The 27,539-nt window shown below is 39.0% G+C and overlaps 1 protein-coding gene across 1 annotated transcript in view; it reads right to left on the bottom strand.

The window, feature by feature from the left end:
* Window positions 1-27,539, bottom strand: part of TANGO6 (transport and golgi organization 6 homolog) — a 207,689-nt gene that overhangs the window by 92,834 nt on the left and 87,316 nt on the right. The window contains exon 15 of the mRNA XM_049864569.1: window positions 16,978-17,118. Within this exon, the coding sequence (XP_049720526.1) occupies window positions 16,978-17,118 (141 nt within the window). The remainder of the gene's footprint in view (window positions 1-16,977; window positions 17,119-27,539) is intronic.

Below are 27,539 nucleotides of genomic sequence, written 5' to 3'. Positions count from 1 at the left end.
AAAAAAAAAAAGAAAGACAAGAGTCTCTCATTTCTTTCTCTGAATTGCCTATAATATCTACCTTTTCTCACCATTCTCACAGACATCCCTCTAATCAAAGTTCTCATCTCTTTGTTCCAAGGAATACCACAACAGCCTCTCAGCTATCTCCCTGGCTCCAGGCTCTCCTTTCTTCATCCATCTTTCATGCCCCTGCCAACTACACCTACACATCTTTCATCATGTTGCTTCCCTTCTTAAGAATCTATGGTGATTCCCAAAATGTCCATGACAGCAAGTCCAAAACCCTCTGCCTAGCTTTCAAGGCTCACTGTGATCTGGCCCCTACCTCTCTACCCAGCCACACTTCCCCAAGGCACCCAACATGACCTGCTACAGGGAGATAGCTCAAGCCTCAGTTTTCCATTCACACCACAGGCATCCCACTTTTGTTCTGTTCTTATGCTTTCTTTCCTGTATGCGGATGTCTTTTTTTCCTTCTTTCTTACATGTAACCCCTCGTTCAATATCCACCATCGTCTTTTGCCCAGGTTGCCCCAACAATATCCTAACAGATCTCCACGCTTCTAGTCTTGTCCCACTCTAAATAACTCATTCTTCGCAAAACAGCCAAAGTGATCTTGCTAAAAAAAACCTAATTACTTGTAACAGGAAATGAAGGAGGCAACAACATGACAGATCTTATTAAAATGACAATAAAGGAAAGGAATATTATGAACAATTTTATGCCAGTGAATTCAACAACTATGATGAAATGGATCAATGCCTTGAAAGACACAAATAAGCAAAACCAACTCAAGAATAAACTCGTTGCCCTCGAGTCAATTCCGGCTCGTAGCAACCCTACAGAACCAAGGAGAACTGCCCCATAGGGTTTCCAAGGAGTGGCTGGTGGATTTGAACTGCTGATCTTTTGGTTAGCAGCCAAGCTCTTAACCACTGTGCCACCAGGGCTCCAACTCATGAATGAAAAAAAAAAAAACCCCATTGTCATCGAGTTGATTCTGACTCAAGAATAGAAAATCTTAATAGCCCTGTATCTTCTAAAGAAGTTTAATTCAAAAACTTTTTCACATACACATACAAAAATAAATAAGTAAACAAAAACCTTTCATACAAAAAGAACTACCAGAAGGCTTCATAGGGGAATTTTATCAAATTTTAGAAATAAGTAATACCAATCTTACACAAACTCTTCTGGAAAATAGAGAAGGAACCACTTCCCCAACCATTTTATGAAATCAATATTACCCTAATACGCAAAAGAGACAAAGATATTGCAAGGAGAAAAAAATAAATAATAACAACCTACAAACCACTATTCCTCATACACAGAGATGCAAAAAATCCTAAGTAAAATGTTATCGAATCAAATCAGCAATATATAAAAATGATAATACACTGGGATCAAATGGGGCTATCTTAGGAATGCAAGGTTGGTTTAATATTTGAAAATCAATCAATTTAAGTCACTCATCCTCATAACAACAATGAAAAATGGCTGAGCAAACTGAAAATCAACAGTATTTCTTAGATCCATCAGAGGATTGAGGTCACAGGGCAAACTGCCTCTCTGAGAACTAGAGAGACAGGAGAAAACAGAGAATCACGGCCAGATCTGTTTACGAACAGAAGCCTCTGGTTCCAGTAACCGGCAGAAACACAGAAAGGTAATTGACAATTTGCTGAAGGCGCCGAGTGGAATAGCTTGAGAGTTAAAGTTCCTGAGGGTCTAATCTTAAGGGAGAGCTCAGACTTTTGTGGATTTTACCTTCAGGAGCCCAACTAAGTTCTCACAGTAAATATCAGGAAAAAAAAATCCCTTATACTTTGGGTGGGAAGAAGGGGAAAGTAACCATCTATCTATCTGTCTGCTTTAGCATGTTTGTGTGTCGCTCAGTACCCCCAAAAAACCAAACGTGTCATCATCGAGTCGATTCTGACTCATAGTGAACCTACAGGTCAGAGGAGAACTGCCCCATAGGGTTTCCAAGGAGCGCCTGGTGGATTTGAACTGCCAACCTTTTGGTTAGCAGCCGTAGTACTTAACCACTACGCCACCAGGGTTTCCTGTATCTCAGTACATATACAGAGAATTTTTATTGCAGTTTATCATGGGAAAAAAAGTAAATTTTTATCCATAAAGGAATGCTTGAATAAACTGTACAAACCATGGTACATCAATACGATGAAATATTATGCATCTATTTAAAAGCTCTTCTCCTCATCTCAATTTTCAGGCCGAAATAAGTGGAACTCAAAGGAGCCTGCTTGACAAATCTAATTCTTTTTTTTTTTTTTCTTTTTAACAACTGGCTGGAAGAGGGTATACCTACTCCTCACTTATTGATTATCTCATTACCCAACAGTTCATGTTTATGACAATAGTAAAAAATCTACTACCTATTTTGTGCATTAACGATGTACGTCTGGCAGTGATGAATGCTGAGGCGTGAGGCGAGAGTAACGCTGGCTGTGATGGTTAAGGTAATGTGTCACCTTGGTTAGGCCGTGATTCTCAGTTTGGCACTTATGTAATAATGTAGTCATTCTCTGTTTTGCGATCTGATGCGGTCATTCTTCATTTTTGCATAACTACCTGGTCTTTGGAAAGCCTGGTGGGGTAGTGGTTAAGTGCTACAGCTGGCTGCTAGCCAAAAGGTCGGCAGTTTGAATCCACCAGGCGCTCCTTGGCAACTCTATGGGGCAGCTCTACTCTGTCCTATAGGGTCGCTATGAGTCGGGACCGACTCGATGGCAACCGGTATGGGTATGGGTACCTGGGACCCTAACCATGTCGATAAGTGAGGAGTGGGTGTAGTTGTCAGAGCAGAATTTAGCGTGAACTTGCTCCTCTCTGGAAAGATAATGAATATTCTAAAATTAGATTATGGGCTTCACCCTGGAGCTAGATGGGCTGTTAGTGACCTGGGATCATGGGTTAGTCATCACTTGGATGAGCTCTGAGGAGACAAACTGATTGCTAAACTAAATATAAAATATAAAAATTAAGCAAGTTAAGGAAGAAGTAAAAGTATCTCTATTTGCAGATGACATGATCTTATACACAGAAAACCCTAAGGAATCCGCCAGAAAACTACTGAAACGAATAGAAGAGTTCAGCAGAGTATCGGGATACAAGATAAACATACAAAAGTCAGTTGGATTCCCCTACACCAACAAAAAGAACATCGAAGAGGAAATCACCAAATCAATGCCATTTACAGTCGCCCCCAAGAAGATAAAATATTTAGGAATAAATCTTACCAGAGATGTAAAAGACTTATACAAAGAAAACTACAGTACACTTCTGCAAGAAACCAAAAGAGACTTACATAAGTGGAAGAGCATACCTTGCTCATGGATAGGAAGACTTAACATTATAAAAATGTCTGTTCTACCAAAAGCGATCTATACATTTAATGCAATTCCGATCCAAATCACAAGGACATTCTTTAATGAGATGGAGAAACAAATCACCAAATTCACATGGAACAGAAAGAGGCCCCGGATAAATAAGGCATTACTGAAAAAGAAGAACAAAGTGGGAGGCCTTACTTTACCTGATTTTAGAACCTATTATACCACCACAGTAGTCAAAACAGCCTGGTACTGGTACAACAACACATACATGGACCAATAGAACAGAATTGAGAATCCAGACATAAATCCATTCACATATGAGCAGTTGATATTTGACAAAGGCCCCAAAACAGTTAAATGGGGAGAAGACAGTCTTTTGAAAAAATGGTGCTGGCATAACTGGATATCCATCTGCAAAAAAATGAAACAAGACCCATACCTCACTATATGCACAAAAACTAACTCAAAATGGATCAAAGACCTAAATATAAAATCTAAAGTGATAAAGATCATGGAAGAAAAAACAGGGACAATGTTAGGAGCCCTAATACATGGCATAAATAGTATATAAAACATTACTAACAATGCAGAAGAAAAACTAGATAACTGGGAGCTCCTAAAAATCAAACACCTATGCTCATCCAAAGACTTCACCAAAAGAATAAAAAGACTACCTACAGACTGGGAAAAAGTTTTTAGCTATGACATTTCTGATCAGCGCCTGATCTCTAAAATCTACATGATACTGCAAAAACTCAACTGCAAAAAGATAAATAACCCAATTAAAAAAAGATATGAATAGACACTTCACTAAAGAAGACATTCAGGTAGCTAACAGATATATGAGGAAATGTTCACGATCATTAGCCTTTAGAGAAATGCAGATCAAAACTACAATGAGATTTCATCTCACTCCAACAAGGCTGGCATTAATCGAAAAAACACAAAGCAATAAATGTTGGAGAGGCTGTGGAGAGATTGGAACACTTATACACTGCTGGTGGGAATGTCAAATGGTACAACCACTTTGGAAATTGATTTGGCGCTTACTTAAAAAGCTAGAAATAGAACCACCATACGATCCAGCAATCCTACTCCTTGGAATATATCCTAGAGAAATAAGAGCCTTTACATGAACAGATACATGCACACCCATGTTTATTGCAGCACTGTTTATAATAGCAACATCATGGAAGCAACCAAGGTACCCATCAACGGATGAATGGATGAATAAATTATGGTATATTCACCCAATGGAATACTACACATCAATAAAGAACAGTGAGGAATGTGTGAAACATTTCGTAACATGGAGGAACCCGAAAGGCGTTATGCTGAGTGAAATTAGTCAGTTGCAAAAGGACAAATATTGTATAAGACCACTATTATAAGAACTTGAGAAATAGTTTAAACTGAGAAGAAAACATTCTTTTGTGGTTACAAAAGGCAGGAGGGAGGGAGGGTGGAAGAGGGGCATTCACTAATTAGATAGTAGATAAGAACTACTTTAGGTGAAGGGAAAGACAGCACGCAATACAGGAGAGGTCAGCACAATTGGACTAAACCAAAAGCAAAGAAGTTTCCTGAATAAACTGAATGCTTTGAAGGCCAGCGTAGCAGGGGCAGGGGTCTAGGGACCATGGTTTCAGGGGGCATCTAAGTCAGTTGGCATAATAAAATCTATTAAGAAAACATTCTGCATCCCACTTTGAAGAGTGGCATCTGGGATCTTAAACGCTAGTAAGCAGCCATCTAAGATGCATCAATTGGTCTCAACCCACCTGGATCAAAGGAGAATGAAGAACACCAAGGACACAAGGCGATTATGAGCCCAAGAGACAGAAAGGGCCACATGAACCAGAGACTACATCATCCTGAGACCAGAAGAACTAGATGGTGCCCGGCTATAACCGATGACTGCCCTGACAGGGAACACAACAGAGAACCCCTGAGGGAGCAGGAGAGCAGTGGGATGCAGACCCCAAATTCTCATAAGACCAGACTTAATGGTCTGACTGAGACTAGAAGGACCCCAGTGGTCATGGCCCCCAGACCTTCTTTTGGCCCAGGACAGGAACCATTCCCGAAGCCAACTCTTCAGACATGGATTGGACTGGACAATGGGTTGGAGAGGGACGCTGGTGAGGAGTGAGCTTCTTGGATCAGGTGGACACTTGAGACTATGTTGGCATCTCTTGCCTGGAGGGGAGATGAGAGGGTGAAGAGGGTTAGAAGCTGGTGAAATGGACATGAAAGGAGAGTAGAGGGAGAGAGCGGGCTGTCTCATTAGGGGGAGAGTAATTGGGAGTGTGTAGGAAGGTGTATATGGGTTTTTGTGTGACAGACTGACTTGATTTGTAAACTTTTACTTAAAGCACAATAAAAATTATTTTTTAAAAAATTAAGCAAGTTATACGGAATCGTTGACAAAGCACCTTAAATCAGGGTTTTCTCCAGGTTTTTTTTTTTTTTTTTTTTTTTTTTTTTTTATGTTTTGCAGGTTTTAAGAGTCAGAAATACACCCTAAAGCCCAGGACCCACCCTCTTCCTGGAGCATACAGTAATTTAAGAAAAGGCACCTTCTAGCCTAGGAGTATAAGCTGCTTTGCCCCAGGATTTCTGGGTGTCATTCTACTTGCTGTGACACACACCAAAAGAGATCCGAGATTTAATTCTCACACCTCACTCCTCATTCAAAATATTAATTTCTGATTTTTCCTGCAGGTAAACACTTCAGATGGAGTGACAAGACTATAGCTATTTTCATTCTCAATTTTAGAAGTCTCTGACCTAAATTGGAACTTGTTTGAGCTTGCCGATTAGAAGACTCAGTTCTGCCTCTAAAAATAATTAAGAAGTGCTGTTCTTTGTACATCATGACGACACTGCCTGGTCTGAGCTGCTCTTCTACCATTCTTACTGCCACCCTCTCTCCCTCCCTCCATCCATCCCTCCCTCTACTCACCCACCCACCCACCCACATTCTCTGACAGGTTCCTTGATTCATTCTGGGAGTAGTGGAACACATTTTTAGAGATTGCCGGTCAGGGTTAGAAGTTTAGTCTAAACCCATGGAACAGTATTTCTGTGTGAGACATTAGCACTCTCATTGACTGCTGACAACTGTGTACATTTCTGGAGGGGAAACTTGGCACTAAATATTAAAGAGCATTAAAAGCATTCTATACTTCCGACCTAGTAATTTCCCTTGTAGGAATCTTGCCTAAGGAAAGAATCAGAGATTCACCAAGAGGATTCATGTATAATAATAACCAATAGCACATTTTCACTGATCAGTAATTGAAACTGGAAACAATTACACAATAATAGGAAGATAGTTAAATAAAATTCTGGTAAATCCAAATTTATTGATTATAATATAACCAATAAATATTATATTTTCAAGAAATATTGAATGATATGCAGAAGTACTTACAAATAATGTTAGGTGAAAAAAGGCAATGTAATTACAATTTTGTAAAAGAAAAAGATATGGGAAAGAAACGTATCAAAATGTAAATAAAGTATGGTTACTTCCCAGTGGTGAGATTATAGGTGATTATTTTTATACTGGAAATCCTTGCAGTGCCATGGTTAAGAGCTACAGCTGCTGGCCAAAAGGTCGGTGGTTTGAAGCCACCAGGCGCTCCTTACAAACTGTATGAGCAGTTCTACTCTGTCCCATAGGGTCACTATGAGTAGGAATCGACTCGACAGGAACGGGTTTGGTTTGGTTTTGGTATTTTCATACTTTTTAATAATTTCCAAATTATTCACCATGATATAATCAGATAAAAAAAAAAAGGGGGGGTCAATAAATAAATTTTAAAGTTACATCCATCAAAAAAATTGACAAGAGGAGGAAAAAGAGGAAGAGGAGAAAAGAAATAGTTATTTAGCCTGGAATTCAATCTTCAATTCTGGCCATATTAGTATTTCTAATTTACGTTAGTATAAATGTTTGTTGACTTAAACTATACTAATACCAACCTAGGCAGACTTGACAAGAAGCACTTTATTTAATTCTCTGAATTTTGTTGAAAATTTTTCCTTTTAAAACATGTAAACTCTAAACCTTGACTTTTGTTTATTGCTGTCAAAATCTATGAACGCTAAGCTCCCAACTGGTATCCAATTATTCACGCTTCTAGCCTACCTTTTCACTTTAATTCAAGCCTATGCTGTGGGGTGAAAAGCTCTCCAAAAACTGTCATACAAAAGCTATTTTTCAAAAGCTGACCTGCTGTGCTGTGATAATGGTAAGGAGCTATAGCCTGGTAGCATGCTGTCACATTCAACTGCAGGGTCTCCACACAAAAGACAGACAAGACCATTTCCTCTGTGCTCCCACAATACCTTGCACAAGCTTGTCCCACCATGAGCACAGCATCTTACTGAGAGATGATCTGTGTATGAGTCGACCTCTCCCACTAAACTATAAGCTCCTTGTAGGAAGAGGCTGTTGCTTTTCATCCTATTTCCAGTTCTAAGCACAGACCTCTCCTCCTCCTCTTTTTCCTCCTCGTGTCAATTTTTTTCAGGGGTATGACTTAAAAATCTATTTATCAACAGTCCTCTTCCCTAATTATGTCAGTAATATGTGGTTATTGTGGGTAATTTGGAAAACATAGCTACTCCATAAATATTTTTGAACTGAACTACACTGATACCCCTAATTCCAGGATTAGGAAAACAATAAACAACCTTGAGCATTAGAAAGAGCAACAAAATAACCCAGGAATTTATATAATTTAAAACTTGACAATAACAGGAAACTAAATTAGAATTCAGAGCATGTTTGGGTGTTACTCTGGGCAGAGGTGGAAACTGCTTTTCCATCAAGGACTTCTGACCCAAGCTGGGAACTGAAACGAGAGCTACATACAAATAAAAAGCAACTTCATTTATTTTCTCTCTCTTTTTCCTTAGAATGAGAAATAAATGTTAGAAAGGGACATAAAATACTCCCTAAATATAAGGGATAATTTAACAACATACTTTAGGTCATATTATGGTCCATTAAAGGTAGAAGGAAGATAAAAAAAGAATAAGGCATATATAACCACTTCAATGGTGGTCATAGGCTCAAAGAAGGGCATACTCCTTCCTATATTTAGCAGATATCAGAAAAGGTTACCCACTAAAAGTTATGCTAAAAAGATTGGTATAAAATAGATAAGATTAGCCATGTACAGAAGCTTCCATATATTACAGAAAGGAATAAATAAATTTTTCAAACTCTCCCCAGTGAGATACCAACCTAAAATGTAACTAAGATGTTTAAGACAGCCTAAAATTTAGTCAGGGCCACCAGGATGACTGCATAGGTTGTGCACTGTACAACTCCAGTCCACTGTATGCCATTCATACAGTGGTGTCCCTTGGAGCTTATGTACTTCTGAACAACCTGCACAACTGTATGTGGCAGCCCTGGATTTAACGAACACATCCGAGTGATGTTATAAAAGCAGAGGCGGAACGGCCCACATGAGCTCCAGGACAAGGTTTCTCAACAGTGACACTACTGACATTGTGCACCAGATAATTCTTTGTTGTGGGGGGCTGTCCTGTGCACTGAACCAAGAATAGCAACATCTCTGGTCTCTACCTACTAGGTGCCAGTACCACCCTTCCAGTTGTCAAACCAAACTCATTGCCATGAGCACAGTCACTCTATAGTACAGAGCAGAACTACCCCTAAGGTTTCCAAGGCTGCGATCTTTATAGAAGCAGTCCACCACATCTTTTTCCCTCAGAGCAGTTGGTGGGTTCAAACCACCAACCTTTCACTCAGTAGATGAGCTTCCAGTCTTAACAACCAAAAATGTCTCCAGACATTGCCAAATATTCCCTGGGCGGAAAAACTGCCTCTGGTTGAGAATCAGTGGTCTAGAGGAACAAAGAACTGGGTAGAGTGTTTGTTCAGCTCTGCTGAAGAGAGAGAAGATACTGTATCTGGCATGTGTGAGAAAGAAGTATAGTCTGCATCAGATCAGGAAAAATTCTCTAGGCAATCTCAGAAGGAAATACCCACACAGATGTATTCAGTTCTCTGTGCTGAAATTCTACTTATCAAGCAATGCTCCAATTACCAATTAAATGTCTTGAGTACATTAATACCAGGAAAGTGTTACTTAAGAGTAAATATGTGTAATCTGACCTTCAGATAAATATGCCCTTTCACTGTAAGTTAATGAATTGGTCTTTGGTTAACAAATTGGTCTCTTAAGACTCTATTTAATGTGAACAAATTTCAAAGTATGAATTGCTAGCTTTGCAGAGTAGAAGACCCTACACCCATAGTGATGCCACCAAGGCACAGCTACACCAGAAGGCTCTTTGCCATCAGTAAACCAACCAGTTCCTCCATCAGTCTCCATTATCTTTAATGCACGGTAAATACGAAAATGAAAGAGGAAGAGGTATATATTTGGGCATGAGTAAGAAAACATGCACAGAGACAGATTCTGAGATGTGTGTTAGTATGCTGTTTTAATCATAACTTGCTGATGCTTTCATCCATGCTGTAAATTACCACTGCCCTTTAAAAGTCAGATTTGTTCTTTAATTATAAAGAGCTCTTCAACTGCTTTTCTCAAACTTTCAGTTACCTCAGAGCCAGTGCAAGGCTGATAAAGGGAAGTCACAGTAGCTTGGTGACATACTTTCTGGCTCTGGAATTTCTTGCTTTGCCCGGGTTGATTCAATAAACTGAACATTTGGACTTGCTAAGTATTGCAAGTTCTATTTGTGGCAGAGTTTACTATATACAGATTACTTCCTTGGTCTAAAGATAACAGGAAACCCTGGTGGCACAGTGGTTAAGAGTTTGGCTGCTAACCAAAAGGTCAGCAGTCCAAATCCACTAGATGCTCCTTGGAAACCCTATGGGGCAGTTCTACTCTGTCCTATAGGGTTGCTATGACGCTATAAAAAAAGAAACAGGTACTTAGCAAAGCTGGCACCCCAACATTCATAGGTTAAAAAAATCCCAATGTGAAGAAGCCCTGGACAAGTACAACATTACTGAAGAAGAAAGACAAAGTGGGAGGCCTCACACTACCTGATTTTAGTATCTGTTATACCAGCACGGTAGTCAAAACAGCCTGGTACTTGTACAACAGATACATAGACCAATGGAACAGAATTGAGAATCCAGACGTAAAAGCATCCACCTATAAGCAGCTGATATTTGACAAAGGTCCAAAGTGGGTTAATTGGGAAAAAGACAGTCTCTTTAACAAATGGTCCTGGCATAACTGGATGTCCAACAGCAAAAAAATGAAACAAGACCCATACCTCACACGTGCACAAAAATTAAATGGATCAAAGACCTCAATATCAAATCTAAAACAATAAAGATCATGGAAAAAAAAATACGGACAATGCTAGGAGCCCTAATACATGGCATAAGCAGAATACAAAACATTAGTAACAATGCACAAATACCAGAAGAGAAAACAGGTAACTGGGAGCTCTTAAAAATCAAACACTGACACTCATTCAAAGATTTCACCAGAAGAGTAAAAAGACAACCAACAGATTAGGAAAAGATTTTTGGCTACAACAAATCCGGTCAGTGCCTAATCTCCAAAATCTACAAGATACTGCAACATCTCAACAACAAAAAGACAAATAACCCAATTAAAAAATGGGCAAAGGATATGAACAGGCACTTCACCAAAGAAGACATTCAGGTGGCTAACAGATTCATGAGGAAATGCTCACGATCATTAGCCATTAGAGAAATACAAATCAAAACTACAATCAGATATCATCTCACCCTAAGAAGGCTAGCATTAATTCAAAAAACACAAAACAATAAATGTTGGAGAGGTTGTGGAGAGACTGGAACACTTATATACTGCTAGTGGGAATGTAAAATGGTACAACCACTTTGGAAACTGATTTGGCACTTCCATAAAAAGCCAGAAATAGTACCATATCATCCAGCAATTCTGCTCCTTGGAATATATCCTAGAGAAATAAGAGCCGTCGCGTGAATAGATATATGCACACCCATGTTCACTGCAGCACTGTTCACAATGGCAAAAAGATGGAAACAGCCTAGGTGCCCATCAGTGGCTGAATGGATAAACAAATTATGATATATTCACACAATGGAAAATTATGCAACGATAAAGAACAACGATGAATCCACAAAACATCTCATAACATGGATGAATCTGGAAGGCATTGCGCTGAGTGAAATTAGTTGCACAAGGACAAATATTATGTGAGACCACTGTTATAAGAACTCAAGAAAAGGTTTAAACACAGAAGAACACATTCTTTGATGGTTACGAGGGTGAGGAGGGAGGGAGAGAGTATTCACTAACTAGATAATAAAAAAAAAAACAAGAATTATCTTAGGTGAAGGGATGGACAACACACAATACAGGAGAAATCAGCACAACTGGACTAAACCAAAAGCTAAGAGGTTTCCTGAACACAATCAAACACTTAGAGGGACAGAGTAGCAGGGGCAGGGGTCTGAGGACCATGGTTTCAGGGGACATCTAGGTCAACTGCATAACAAAGTTTATTAAGAAAATGTTCTGCATCCCACTTTGATGAGTGGTGTCTGCATTCTTAAAAGCTAGCAAGGGGCTATCTAAGATGCATCAATTGGTCCCAACACACCTGGAGCAAAGGAGAATGAAGACCACCACAGACATAAGGAAAATATGAGCCCAAGATACAGAAAGAACTGCTTAAACTCCATCAGACTGAGACCAGGAGAGCTAGCTGGTACCCGGCTACCACCAATGACTGCCCTGACAGAGAACACAACAGAGTCCCTGATGGAGTGGGAGAAAAGTGGGGTGCAGAATTCAACTTTGAGTAAAAAGACCAGACTTGATGGTCTGACTGAGGCTGGAGGGACCCCAGGAGACATGGCCCCCAAACTCTCCATTAGCCCAAAACTAAAACCATTCCTGAAGCCAACTCTTCAGAAAAAGGTTAGACTGGATGATAAGACGTAAAATGATACTGGTGAAGAGTGTGCTTCTTGGCTGAAGTAGATTAAAAAAAATTTTTTTTTTTTTTTTTACATGAGACTAAATGGGCAGCTCCTGTCCAGAGGTGAGATGAGAAGGCAGAAGGGCACAGGAGCTGGTTGAACGAACACAGGAAACAGGGTAGAGAGGGAGATTGTGCTGTCACATTGTAGAGAGCAACTAGGGTCACACAACGATGCGTATGTAAGTTTTTGTATGAGAAACTTGAATTGTAAACTTTCACTTAAAGCATAGTTAAAAAAAAAAAATCCCAGTGTGATAAAGGTAGTTGTGATTACAGGATACATGCTTAAGTATTTAAGAGTGAAGTGTCAGGATATTTGCCATGTTCTTTCAAACGGTTCCAAAAAAATGTCTACACTCAGAGAAATACAGACAGAGAAATAAGTAAATGATGCAAAATATTAACAACTGGTGAATATAGGTGAAGAGAATCTGATTATTCACTATACTAATCTTTTTAACTTTTCTGTAGGTTTAAGATTTTTCAAAAGAAAATGTTGAGGGGGGAAAACACCTCCTGAAAAGAGCTTCCAAGACAAGAATATGAATTTTAAATATGTTATACATATTTTAAAAAGACGTTTTAAAAAATGCAATGACATGTAACAGTCCACAGGTTATTGTCAACATCGACATTGGACCACATAAGAGGAAACAGATGGAAAAACATTTGGAGTGATTGGTAATTTAACAATGTGTTAAGATTAAATGTCTACAAGTATAACAAAAAATGAAACAGATCCTTAAGTAAAAGAAACTAAACCAAAATCCTTCCATAATATTTTCCACATTGAAGAGTAGAGATTAAAATATATAGATTAATACTTATATAATCTTGGTTGGGGAAATGCTTTTTAAGTGAGAGAAATTATAAAGAAAAAGACAGATTTTCCTGTATCACAATTTGAAACTTCTGTTTATCAAGAACAAAATAAAAAACATGAAAAAAATTAAATGGTAAACAAACAAAAAATATTTACAAAATAAATGTCAATGGCTCAAGATCTTTAAATATATAAACCTTTTCTAAACTAGATAACAAAATCAATATCCCAATAGAAAAATGGACAAAGGACAGGAAGGTAATTCACACACATACATTCAAACTCCCTTCACGTACACAAAAGTGTAGCCAGTAAACATATGAAAAATACTTACTTTATTAATCAAATAAATGGAAATAAAACCAAGACAGCATTTCTTTATGTATCTAGTTGATAAACATTTATAAAAATGATAATATATATTGTTGATGACCATACAGACAAATGAATATTCTCAGAAATTACTGATATAAACTGGTGTAACCTCTCTTTGGAAGACAACTTAGCAATAAAGTCTTATAATATGCACATACATAATATAGCCTTAAAATATGCACACATTTTCAACAACCCAATTCTACTTTCTTGAAAAATTTCCTTAGGGAATTATCATGGACCTACACACAAAGATTTAGCTATAAGAATATTCACCTCAATGTAATTCATCATAGTGAAAAATGAGAACAACCTTGTAAGTTAGTTGGTTGAAATATTATGGTATATATATATTTTTTTTTATTTAAATAATACAGTATCATGCAATCACTAAAAATTATAGAAAACACGGAAAGTAGCCATATTAATGATAGGAAAAAGATGTTTAATGACATGGGAAAATGTTCAGGATAGGTAAGAGACTGGGTCTGAAGCTGTACTAAATGGGTTCAAATCCGAGGTCGACCATTAATTAGCTATGATAGTAGGCGAGTTACTAACCCTCTTTGTCTCTCAGTTTCCTAATCTATAAAAAATATAACTCCTATGAAATAATGGATCTAGGCAATGATCATTAACAGTTAGTTAAACCATTAAGAGAAAGGTTTCGTGGTAACTTTAAAATGGATATATCCTGCTAAAAACACGGCCTATAAATCTCAATAGTGAGATAACCAGATATTACAGATATTCTGAAACTAGGCAAGAGGAAGTTCACAGTACAGCCTATGAAGCATTGTTGCCTTTCGAAATTTGACCTGTATCTACCCTAGCATCTAGATCCGATCACCAGCTTACTGGAAATATGGAGATTTAATTCCATTAAAATGAGGCTCAAAAACAATCAAAATACACCAGTGACGACAAGAAGTCAGAACTACGCTTACCATTGAGGCAGGTATAGACTAAAAACCAAACCAAATCCATTGTCATCGGTCGATTCCGACTCATAGTGACCCTAGAGGACAGAGTAGAACTGCCCCATAGGGTTTCCAAGGAGAGGCTGGTAGATCCAAACTGCCAACCTTTTGGTTAGCAGCCTGAGCTTTTAACCATTGCGCCACCAGGGCCCTAGGTATAGAATATGAAGGGGCAAATGGAAATTCCTATATCTTAATTCAGGCGTTGGTAAATATGTAAAGACTCATCAAAGTATGCTCTGAAAATTAGTGTCCTACATACTTCTTTGTATGTATGTGATATGTGGATTTGCAAAAATGGAGAAAAAAAGCTCCTGCTGATTTTTTTCCATTGTCTAGTGGCAGGAAGAAATGTGGATGTGGTTGGGGAACTGAGGGTGATGCCAAGAGGAAGCAGTAGTGTATGGCACCCAGCTCCTACCTGTGGGCCTTGCTCTTCCACTAAACCCTCCCTGATGGGAGAGGTGGAGGTGGGGAGAGTACACGGCCTGGGCCAAGGGAACTAGGGTACTCATTAGGAAAATCTCACAAAGTGGGGGTTCACAAAGATTTCTAACCCACTAGTAAACTAATATTGTTGGCTATATTATAAAACTGGGCTTTAAGTTCACTTAAAGGATTTCAAAAAGCCACCTCATCTATGCACCTGGACAACTTGGTAATGTGAATTCAGAAACTAGCAGTTAAGCTAAAGCTATGTTTACAGCTGCATCCTTGGAAAAATAGGCTACCTAAAGATTAGAACTTTGAGAATTGATGGAATTTGCTTTGCAATGCTAGAAGGCTGTTTTGGAAATTGGGTTAATTATAGGAGAACGTTATAAGGTCTTTCACCCACTCAACCCAACCCCTTACCCCCACCTTCACTCCCACCTGAGGAAATGATTTGGACTGGCCAGGAGAGACTGAGAAATACGCATTTTCATTGTTTACCTCCCCAACAGTAGTGGTCTACCAGAGGATATCGAACAAATACATGTTATTTTGACGTCTATGTATGGTATACATTCCTTCTCAGCTCTGATAATCCCAGTGACACAAATAGAAGTCAGAGGTTACAGTCAATCCTGTCATACTTTAAGCTTAAACTTCACATCTACTTTGAGAGAATAATTTCTTATACTGGTGTACTTGTCTAGTATGTTTCAGACTCAAATTTAAGACTATGGCAAATATAGAAAGTTAGTCTTTCTTCAAAGAATAGAAAAAATTTAAATCTCACACTCATGAATGGATTCAAGTAGTTGGAGATCTCAGTTCTATCTTTTTTAGATCGAACGATCACCCAGAAATTAGGGAAACTAAGGGCTATAAATAAAAAGGATGCATGGCTATGTAGAATCTTATTAAATTCTTTGAAATGCTAGTAAAGGAAGAATTCAATGTGCTCTCTTGATCAAAGTGGCAAAAAGCTGGTTTGTTTTCCAAAATCTTTCCCTAGTGGGTAAAGTGCAAAATTCATAAGTTTAACTATAGCACACAGACAGATCAAACTGAAGCTGAGATCATTTCTTCTCTTTCTGCCTCCCAACCCCATATGAGTGCTCAAAGAAATATGTTTTTTTTTTTTCTTTAAAAAGGGGATATTTCTTCTTTATTTAGGAAAAAACAAAATTATTGAGCACTGACTGTGTCAAGCAGTATTCTAAGCAAATATTATCCTATATAATCCTTAAAACAGCCCTAAGGTAAGTGTTACTAATATCCCTATTTTATAGATGAGGGCAATGAGGCACCAGGAGGTTGAGAAACTTTCCCATAATCACAAAGCTAAACGTAGCAATCTGGGATCTGAACTCAGGCAGCGAGACTCTAGAGCCTGTACTCGTATCTACTACTCTCAAGCTTGCATAGCATAGAGCAACTAACTTCCTTCAAGCTGGTGGATTCAATTCTTGGTGTTAGCATTCACCAGCTGAATGAGTCTTGGCCAAATTATTGAAGGTCTCTAAGCCACCGTTTCCTCATTTATAGAAATGAGTCTACTTAACAACAGTCTTTTTTATAGAATTTTTTTGGAAAATTAGATGAGATCATATATACAGACCATCTGACACACGATAGACATTTAACACGAGTTAGCACTACTCTTCTTCCTCTAACGTTCCTTTTCTTTACATGCTTGCTACTGCAAGATCACAACTCACTCCAATTTCAGTGAAAATCAGGGCCCAACATAGCTCCAGGAGGAGAAGAGAAAGCAGTTGTACGAAATGGGCACTATTGCTGCCAGTCTCTTAGATTGGCATCTGGATATGGGCTAAATCCTTACACAAGGAAGAGTTCACTTCAGCCCCTAACCTGGCCTCACTGTGCTCGCACGACAAACCTCCAGGAATAAAGGCTTTGGTTCCAAAGCCATACTGATCCCCCAGCTCCTTTCCAGACCAATGAAACAAGAAAACTTACCCAATGCTCTGACAATTCTCATCAGGACTTCCCCGACTTTCATTCTGGTCTCTGGCGTGTGCTTATCTTTACTGCTGTCATACTGAGCCAAAAGGCCAAGCAAGATTTTCTCAGGGTACGCATCTGATAGCAGTACAACTCCTGGGGTTGAAAACAAAAAGAAAAGGTTCATTACTCTTCAGGATTGAAAGGCAGATAAACCCAGACAGTCTGTGAGGGGTGAACCCAGAAACATTGAAACCCACCTCTGCAATTCTACCAGCAAGGGCTGCCCTTTATTCAGAGAGACAACAGAGTGAGTGGAAAGAATATGGGTCTTGGAGTTTGAGTCCTGGAACCTTCTAGTTCTAGCTCTATATGATCTCTAAGGTCACTTCTAGCACTCACACTCTGTGATCTATGGATATGGACTCTTCAAGCAAAAGCTGGATGATTACATATCATGGCAGGGATTCACACAGCAGTGGGAAAAGACTGGATCAAATACCATCTAGGAACCTGTCATGGATTGAATTGTGTCCCCCCAAAATATCTGTCAACTTGGTTAGGTCATGATTCCCAGTATTGTATGATCGTCTACCATTTTGTCATCTGATGTGCTTTCCCTACGTGTTGTAAATCCTATCACTATGATGTAATGAGCTAGATTAGTGGCAATTATATTGATGAGATCTACAAGATTAGATAGGGTTTAAGTCAATCTCTTTTGAGATATAAAAGAGAGAAGTGAGCAGAGAGACATAGGGACCTCATACCACCAAGAACAAAGAGCTGGAGTGTGAGTCCGTTGGACACAGGGTCCCTGAGCTGAGAAGCTCCTTGACCAGTGGAAGATTGATGACAAGGATCTTCCTCCAGAACCAAGAGAAAGGGAAAGCCTTCCCCTGGAGCTGAAGCCCTAAATTTGAACTTGTAGCTTACTAGACTGTGAGAAAATAAATTTCTGTTTGTTAAAGCCACCCATTTGTGGTATTTCTGTTATAGCAACACTAGATAACTAAGACAGAACCCTTCTAATTCTGAGATGCTAAGTTCTAAGACTGATATTGTCCCTGCCAATGCATCAGCCTGAAGCGCAGCAGTGAGCTATTTCCTGACTTTGCTGAAGTCCTCCATTCCAGTGTAATTTCTCTCTGTAAAACTGTCAATGATGAGAGCAATTTCCATAAGGAAACATCTTCAGAGCATTCCAGGCATGATCAGTAATAAACCTAAGCTTATGGCTGAGTTTCCTGATCAACAGAAAAGGGAAGATCCTGCTCCTGACCCCCTTCCGTGGACTTGCTGGTCCCTCCTCCCATGCATGCCAGTGCCTCCTAAAAGCATAATCTTCAACAATGTCATCATCTGTTCCCAGACCCATGCAAGCTTCACAGGGATGGAGGGTAAGGAGAGAGGTATAACCTAAGACAGCACCAGGCTAAAGTGCTTGGCATCACAAATATATAAATATAAATTCTATTTCTTGGGGGGAGTGACATAGAGAATTGTGAGAAAGAAGAGAAAAGGGAAACTAAGGAAGAAAATATGGGATTCAAAATATATCCAGGATGAGACTGCTTCTCCCCACTTCTATCTCAACTACCTTGGTCCATCATCTCTAGCCTGGATTTTTTTTTAGGCTAGAAGGTATAATGCATGCTTGAGAAACTATCATCATTTTTCATCTGGATCTACCATCCTCCTGTTTAAACTGACAATCTTTCAGGCCAAAGTCTGCATTCTGTTTTCTATGTTGTAGGTTGTGACTCAAGTATCATCTGGACTCCATTCTCTCTTCACTTGACTCCTTACCCAGCATCTGTGAGCCACGAAGGTGGTGCACCTGACACTGCTGAGGGCTGCACCTGTCTGCCCAACCTCTTTTTTGCCCTCCCACCTCTCCTTTTCATTGCTTCCAAAAAGCATGAGAAGTCTCTGCATGTGTTCCTAAGTCATGCACCCCTGGTCTTTTATGTGGTCCCCAATTTTATACAAGTAGAAGCTCTGCTCTTAAGGGAGTTCCAGGCTGTGGGAGAACCTAAATTTGACAGCTTTCCTGTTGGCAAAATGTGAAATTAGAGAGTTGCAGTTTACTCTATTATGCAAAAAGATGGCGAAGTCCTTGGAGTTCCATGTGGGAGTTAGGGGGCATCCTTGCACAGGAAAAAAAAAGTATCTTAAGAAAAGGGTAAATGAGTTGTTTACTAACAGAAAGAAAGGAATTAGCTTCCAAGTTCTAAAAGAAATCCCAAAGGAAAAGTGAATTGGGAGGCAGGAAGTATCTGGCAGATACTTCACCACTGACATATTACAAGGACTGTTATACATTATAGATCTGTAGCTATCGTAACTACTTTTCACCACTCAACTCAGAAATCTGGTGGATTTTTTCTTTTAGGAATATAATTAGTTGTGATTTTATAATGGAAATCAGTGGGAAAATGGGATTTGCTTTATACAACTTTGATCTGTTATCTAGATTTTCTGAAACGCTATTACTAAAGTCCCGCCTACTGCCATTTATGCCTATTTTTCTCATTAGTCTTTAGCAGAGAGCAGAAATTTATGTCCATGTACATATTATCCTGGTATATGTACTTCAAAGCTCTTGATTTCCTCTTAACAGTGAATGAATGGACATTGTAGTTGTAACACACATTTAGTCTTATCTTTTGGTAACAACACCCTGGTGTTTCTTTGGGAAATAACCCCTTCCCCACTCTCAGTCTATGTGGTTTGAGTGGAGCTAACCAATCACTTTCTCTCACTCCAGAGTGAACACATATCCCGGCTGGCCAATTAGGATAGTTCCATCTCATCCCCACCACAATGACTCAGGAATGAAATCAAATCTTAGAACGCACATTGAACTACTGGGAAAAATAAGCTCCTTTTTTTTTTTTCTTGCTGAAGTTATTAACCCGGAGTTGCCAGTGGCCATCATGTGGAGAAAGCCCACCTAAGAATGGTGCCAACACAGAAGAGAGTCAAGCCAAGAGAGGGAGGGAGGAAAAGGAAGAGACCTAATGATACTCTTTGAGCCCTGGGCCCTCACTCTATCTCTATCCATGAGAATTTTTAGATATGTAAGCCAGTAAATGCCCTTTTATACTTATGCCAGTGTAATATGGCTTTTTTTCCCCTCTTCAACCAAAAGAATCCTAACGTATCCTTTTCAGATTTAAAAAAAAAACCACACACACATGCACAACAAACATCCAGATTTCTTTTGCTTTTCCTATATTGCCAAACTCTTAACTCCACCAAGGAGCTTTAAGCACTCCCAACCTTCTATAAAAAGGCTGCCAGTAGCAAACTACCATTTCCTTGCTTCTCACAGTCCCAGATATATTAGCCATGCCTTATCTTCCTGCTGGTCTGCGCCACAGACTACTACTGCCAAATGGCCCCTAGACTGCTGTTTTGAGTTTTACATTCTAAGATACAGTTGGCACCTATAAGTTTATAAATCCCTGGAGGACAGGGGCAGTTCTCTCTTTACTCATCAAGCAGTGCAAAGAATCATGTATCATGGTTAAGACTGTACAACAATTAAAGGGATGTGTGTGGCTGTTTTTGTTTCTGATTTGAAAAGTTTTCTGAACTTCACATGAGGAAGAATGGCAATAACCTTTATATAACCCTTGGCTCTGCACACTTGATAATTCCTTTGTAATTAGAAAATGGGGTAATTTCTGGGCCAGCACAGGCTTCAAGGAAACATGACACATCAATCCCTTTGGCGATAAGAACCAAATGATTGTGTGAGAGATACTTACTCCTGCTCTGACCGCAAGAAAATGACTATGCATTTCAGGATGTGGTATAGCAGATAAGGTACATGGAAAGTAAAGGTGAACCCAAACTGGCAAGAGTTCATAAAAGCAATCTGACCTGTGTTTTGGGGCAAGGCAAAGGAAATAAGCAAAGTAACCCAACTGAAAAATATTAAAAGTACCTCACATACCAAACAGAGCCAGTCAGTCAGCTTTGTAACATAAACGTTTTCTTCCAAAGGCTTTCATTACAAAGCCAGAAATGTATTCTGATCACAACAGCATTAATTTTGAGATGCTCCCTTGGCATGCTGCTCAGTGATTTTGTAGACTTTTGGCAGTAAAAGTTTAGGTGTAGTCTCGTCCTGGTGGTGCAACAGTTAAGTGCTCAGTTGCTAATTGAAAGGTTGGCCATTCAAACCCTCCCAGCCAGTCTGCAGAAGAAAGACCTGGTGATCTGCTCCCATAGAGATAACAGTCTAGAAAACCCTATGGGACAGTTCTACTCTGTCACATGGGGTCACTATGAGTCAAAATTGACTTGACAACACCCAACAACAATAGTCTCACTTTAGACGGTGTTCTTGAAAATAGGAAAGAAAGTCAGATTCTAAATGACTTTTCTGATTGGCCCTATTCCAGGAACCTAAGCCACCCCCACTTCAAAACTAACCTGCCTCAACTCCCCTAGACAGATAACTCCCCCCAAAAACCCACTGCCAAGAGTCGATTCTAACTCATAGTGACCCCATAGGGTTTCCAAAACTGTGAATCTTTATGGAAGCAGATTATCACATCTTTCTCCAGTGGAGAAACTAACTTCTCCACTTCTAAACTAACCTGCCTCAATTCCCCTAGGCAGATAATGCCCCCCCAAAACCCACTGCCATCGAGTTGATTCCAATTCATAGTGACCCCACAGGGTTTCCAAAACTGTGAATCTTTTTGGAAGCAGATTGTCACATCTTTCTCCAGTGGAGCTGCTGGTGGTTTCAAACTTCCGACCTTTCAGTTAGCAGTCAAGCACTTTAACCACTGCACTACCAGGGCTCCAGGCAAATAACAACCTCCCAAAATATCTATACCAACCTGGAAAATCGCCTACTCACTTAAGTCAGGTATTTCGGCCAACAAAACTATAAGAAACACAAAAGACCACATATTATATAATTCCATTTATATGAAATGTCCAGAATAGGCAAATCCATAGAGACAGAAAGTGGATTTAGTGGTTGTCTACGGCTGGGGGTGGGGAGGGGGTTGGGGAAATGGAGAATGACTGCTAATGGGTACAGAGTTTTCTTTTTGAGGGTGATGAAAAAGCTGTAAAATTGATTATGGTAATGGTTGTACAACTGTATGAATATACTAAATACCACTGAATTAATTATATATTTTAAATAGGTGAACTGTATGGTATGTGAATCGTATTTCAATGAAGCTGTAAGAAAAATTTTCATCTTTACCCTTTTATGCTTTTAGAAGAGAAGAGAAAGGGAGAAATAATATAAGAATAATATACCTTAAATGTAAACGCAAAGTCACTAGCCTAGAGCAAAGTATCAGCTTCCTTTTGGATTCAAACGTATTTTGGTTGACTTTTGAGGGTGAGTATGGGAAGAGGGTAAAAATGATTTATTTTTTTATTTGAATGGGAAAACCAAATATTTCACATTTTACAGAATTTGTCTTGCATTTAAAAAAAAAGTGTTACATTTAAAAATCTAAATTCCATGATAAGTCAGAAATTCTGCTTCTAGGAAATATATAAAATCATCACTGTAGCATTGCCTATAACAGAAAAAACTGGAAACAAATTAAATTTTTATTAATAGTAGGTTGATCAAATTGTGGTCATTTATACAATGGAATACAAGGCAGCCATAAAAAAAGCACTATTATGAAATGAATTCTAAGAGGTACTGTTAAGCGAAAGACAAGTTGCAGAACAGTGTGTATTGTATTCAACTATTTGTGTACAAGGTGAAAATATATATCCATAAAATATTTTTTGAAGGATATACAAGATACCAGTGATATTGGTTGTTTCTGGAGAGACCAACTAGGGGATAGATATGGGAGACTTTTTATTCCGTATTTTTTATACCTTTTGAATTTTGAACCATGCTAATGTATTACTTAAAAAAATATAAATAAAACATAAGTTTTAAAAGTCTGTGAAGAAAAATCTGTGATAAAGAGCATGGTCTTTTAAAAGAAGGCAGCCTCTTCAGGTGAAAGTGTAAAAAGAATCTGTAATCAAACAAAATGAGCACAAACACTTATATCCTCTTCTTCCTATAGTAACATTTAAGGAGTAAAAAAGGTTTAAACCACAAACAAGAATAAAAAGAATAGGATAGGTGTCAAAGGCTAAAGAGACTGTTCAACAATATAAAAAAAAAAAAGTTTAGGTAAATAGAATAAAGATGGACCAAATAATGATACGCATTTGACAGAGCTACTGAATCATTTGAAAAAATTTGGTAATAAGTACATAGACAACTAAGTAAATGCACAAGAAAGGAAGCCTGATCACTGAACTAGGCTCATCAATGAATAATACCCATACACATTCAGCAGCGGAAACCCTGGTGGCGTAGTGGTTAAGTGCTAACTGAGAGGTCGGCAGTTCGAATCCACCAGGCGCTCCTTGGAAACTCTATGGGGCGGTTCTACTCTGTCCTATGGGGTCGCTCTGAGTCGGAATCGACTTGACAGCCGTGGGTTTGGTTTGGATATTCAGCAGTAAACACTGCCCAATGATTTAACCAAAAATTATGATGCAAATATGACAGGAGAAGGGGTATAGAGGTGTGTGCATGCGCATGTGTGCACATGTGTGAACACTAAATTCTCATCTAACATACAAGTCAATAAATAATGTCAAAAATTTTTAAAAATCAGGAGACCTGTGTAAGCATATTATTTAGAAACAGGGAGAAAATTACTGGAAGAAGCTCTAAAAGGGGGGGGAGGGTGAAAATTATAATCTCTGGGGGTAAGACTCGGGGTGGTGGTGAGAAGTGGGGCAGGGGGCAAGTTTATTGACTAGTTTTTAAAAAGAACTACATTCAAAGTACTGAATGAAAATAAGTTCATTTTAAAAGTTAGAAAGAGGGTAAGAAAACATATATTAATCTGTAGGGGAAGTTCCAAAGAGCAATGACTGATGGTCAAGGCAAGTAGTAAGAGGTCAGGCAAGAGGACAGTTTCTTTCTGATAAAAAAAAAAAAAAAAACAGCCACCAATTTGTGATTGTCCTTTCTTATAACTGTAAGTCACAAATATAAACAACGTGGAATTCTTAAGAGGAGAAAAACACAACCCTGTACCAAAGTACTTTGCTTGTTACATTTGACACCTCTTATTATGATGGAAATAATAATTTCAGCTCCAAAAATCCAGGAAGTTGCACAAACTGGGGAAGTTGGTTATTAAATCAAGGAAGCATGGGGAACTCAACTGAATAGCTGGGCTGTCTTTGTAATTAGAGTAAATGATAACGTCTAGCATGCCAATTTGATGTTAAGTTTCTCTAAAGCTCCAAAGTTAGTGTTAACTGTAGACAAGCCCCAACGAAATCATTAAGATTCAAGATGAGTGAGTGTTACTTAAGCCTGAGGAAAAAAGAGGGTTAAACTAATAAGCCGTGATGGCTGACAGCTGAAGAGTTGTGAGAGTCATGCCAAGTGTCTATCTCGTTAAAACCAGGATCTAAATAATAATATATTCAAGCACTAAAATAATGGCAATATATTTACTTAAATTGTTTTCTAGTTCACATTTTGGAAGGGAAAAAGTAAAATTGAGTGAATAACCTATACTTACTGACAGTTAACCACACCTACTGAAAGCCATTTGAATCATGAAATACTACTAATTAATAAAAACATAACAGCAAAGGGAGTAAAAATTCCTAACAGGAGTGTTTTCACTGTGCCAGGCACTGTTCTCAGCACTTCACATGTGCATTTATCATTTTAATACTCCCAACAACCGTTTGAAGTAAGTACTATTATTACCCCTAATTTTACTCAGGGAGAAGCTGAAGAACAGACAGGTGGAAAATACAGCCCAAGATCAGTGGGAGAACAGAGTTGCAAACCTGCACTCTCAACCACTTTGCTACACCACTGCCTGCCTGGCAGCAGTGCCTATGAGAAAAGAACTGCTTTGCAAATCCTAACCCTAAAAATAAAAAATCTTAAATGTTTGAGTATATAATATTAGCCTCATCTCATAAAATTTACTTTCTAAAGTACTCCAAGGTCAGAGTAAGGAGAGGCGCTTGGATCCCGTACGAAGTCAACATCTAGCTGGGCTTTATAGGGGGTTGCTTTGCTTCTAGTTGGTATATTTATTTAACATGTGGAAAAGGAGGTAATAATGTCAACAAAATTCACAAATGATTCTACCTTGAGATGTTGCCAACATTAGTGATGACAGAGGAGCCATATAAAAGGAACTGGAAAGCTTGGAATTTAACTTCAGTATTTAACCAATGATTCTCAAACACCTCTGCTCCACAGCATCTTTATGGACTACCCAAGCCCCCTAGATCTCTAATAAAGAAATAAAGAAAGGAAAACCCAAAACAGCACCAAAAAGCTTACAGTCCACCTTGTCAGTCAGAGCTGCCTCCACTCATACAACCATGGAGTAAGAGGGCATGGGTGAGGAAAACTGTGCCTCAGAAGCACCACGATGGTCAAGGGTTCTGTCATATGCACAGAAATAAAAACAAAGCTGCCCTAATACTGATAAAGGCACAAGTGAGAAAGGTAGGGAAAGAAAATAGCAACTCTTACCGCTTTGCAAGTAATCACTGCCTTACTCATTCAGAGAAACATATTTCAGCTGATCATGGGCAAGAACTAAAGGGGCAAAATGTCACTCACTTAATTCTCTTTATGTAGTTTTCAAAGGCTGAAGAAGCATGTTAACATTTTCTTTATGCTATCAAAAGAAAAATTTACTAGTAACAAGAAAAGAGGGGCTTCTATTTCCCAGAAAACGTAAGTGGTTCTCTTTTAGTTGAATCCAGATAAGAACCTTTATATCTCCTAAAGGCCTTAAGGTGGGCAATCCTGGTAGGAGGAGCACCACCTAAACTTCGGATTGGTTTTTTTTCCCTCAATTTTCTACTGGCATTTCACTTCAAGCCTATGCAAAAAGAAGCTGCAGAATCAGCACAGCTGACTGATGCGTCAAGTTCTCACTAATTTTGAGAAAGCCAAAGACTCCTACAGGGAGTTGTCACCTGGCTAAAGCTCTGGTAAGACAGGGCTGATCTTTCACATTCTCTAGCGTCTTTAGGAAAACTTGGTAGGCTAGGAGACCCGCTCTGTGCCTAGAGCACTAGGCTGTAATACAGGCAAGATATAAACTCTTCCTAAATTCTTTTTTTTTTTTTTTTTTTCTTAATTAAGCCTAGCAGATGTCCCAATGAGATGATTAGGCAAGTCTTTAAGAAAGGACCTCCAGGCCAAGACAGGTTTAGGATGAGTGACAGTTGTGAAATCAGCAATGACGATGTCGGACATAAACTATAGTCTCATATAGACATGAAGCAGAGCTACCATAAAAAACCAGTTGGGGTTGAGTGGCTGCCAACTTGTGGCGACCCCATGTGTACAGAGTAGAACCGGGCTCCATAGGGTTTTCAAGGCTGAGACCTTTTGGAAGTAGACTATCAGTCCTTTCTTCTGAGGCATCTCCGGGTAGGTTAGAACGGCCAACCTTTTGGTTAGTAGTCAAGTGCTTAACTGATTGTACCACCCAGGGATGGCCAGAGCTACCATAACATTCCCCCAAAGAGCCCCTCTCCTCTGATAAATGCACATACAGAGAAGCATTTTGCCTACAATTTCAAGGAGTTATCAGACTTAGTCATGGCTTCCCCCAGGTGTCCACACAGCCCTCAAGTTAAAAATTCCTGTGCTATCCCACTTTGGTGAGTGGGATCTTGGGTCTTAAAGTCTAGCAAGCGGCCATCTAAGATGCATCAATTGGTCTCAACCCACCTCGAGCAAAGGAGAATGAAAAAGACACAAAGAAATTATGAGCCCAAGAGACAGAAAGGGCCACATAAATCAGAGACTACATCAGCTTGAGACCAGAACTAGATGGTGCTCGGCTACAACTGACTGACCTGACAGGGAACATAACAGAGAATCCCTGATAGAGCATGAGAGCAGTGGGATGCAAACCTCTAATGCTCATAAAAAAAAAAAAAAAAAACAGACTTCATGGCCTGACTGACACTAGAAGGACCCCTGAGGTCATGCTCCCCAGACCTTCTGTTAGCCCAAGACTAGAACCATTCCCAAAGCCAACTCTTCAGACAGGGATTGGACCGGACTATAAGACAGTGATGCTGGTGAGGAGTGAGCTTCTTGGCTCAAGTAGACACATGAGACTATGTTGGTAGCTCCTGTCTGGAGGGCAGATAAGAAGGCAGAGGGGGACAGAAGCTGGCTGAATGGACACGAGAATACAGGGTGGAGAGGAGTGTGCTGTTTCATTAGGAGGAGAGCAACTAGGAGTACATAGCAAGGTGTGTATAAGATTTTGTATGAGAGACTGACTTGATTTGTAAACTTTCACTTAAAGCGCAATTAAAAAAAAAATCCTGTCCTAAGTAGTTATAAAAGGGCAACTATAAATAGAAGGGAAAGGAAAAGCCTTTAACAAATCTGCCTCCACAATCAAATAAATCTTACTTTTTTTCCCTCTTGATAAATAATACATTGTCACTGTAAAATACTCAAATACTACAGAAAAATATAAGGAAGGAAGCAT

This window comes from Elephas maximus, chromosome 21 (genome assembly GCF_024166365.1).
Source record: "Elephas maximus indicus isolate mEleMax1 chromosome 21, mEleMax1 primary haplotype, whole genome shotgun sequence".
NCBI lineage: Eukaryota > Metazoa > Chordata > Mammalia > Proboscidea > Elephantidae > Elephas > Elephas maximus.
This window is presented reverse-complemented; position numbering and strand designations above follow the sequence as displayed.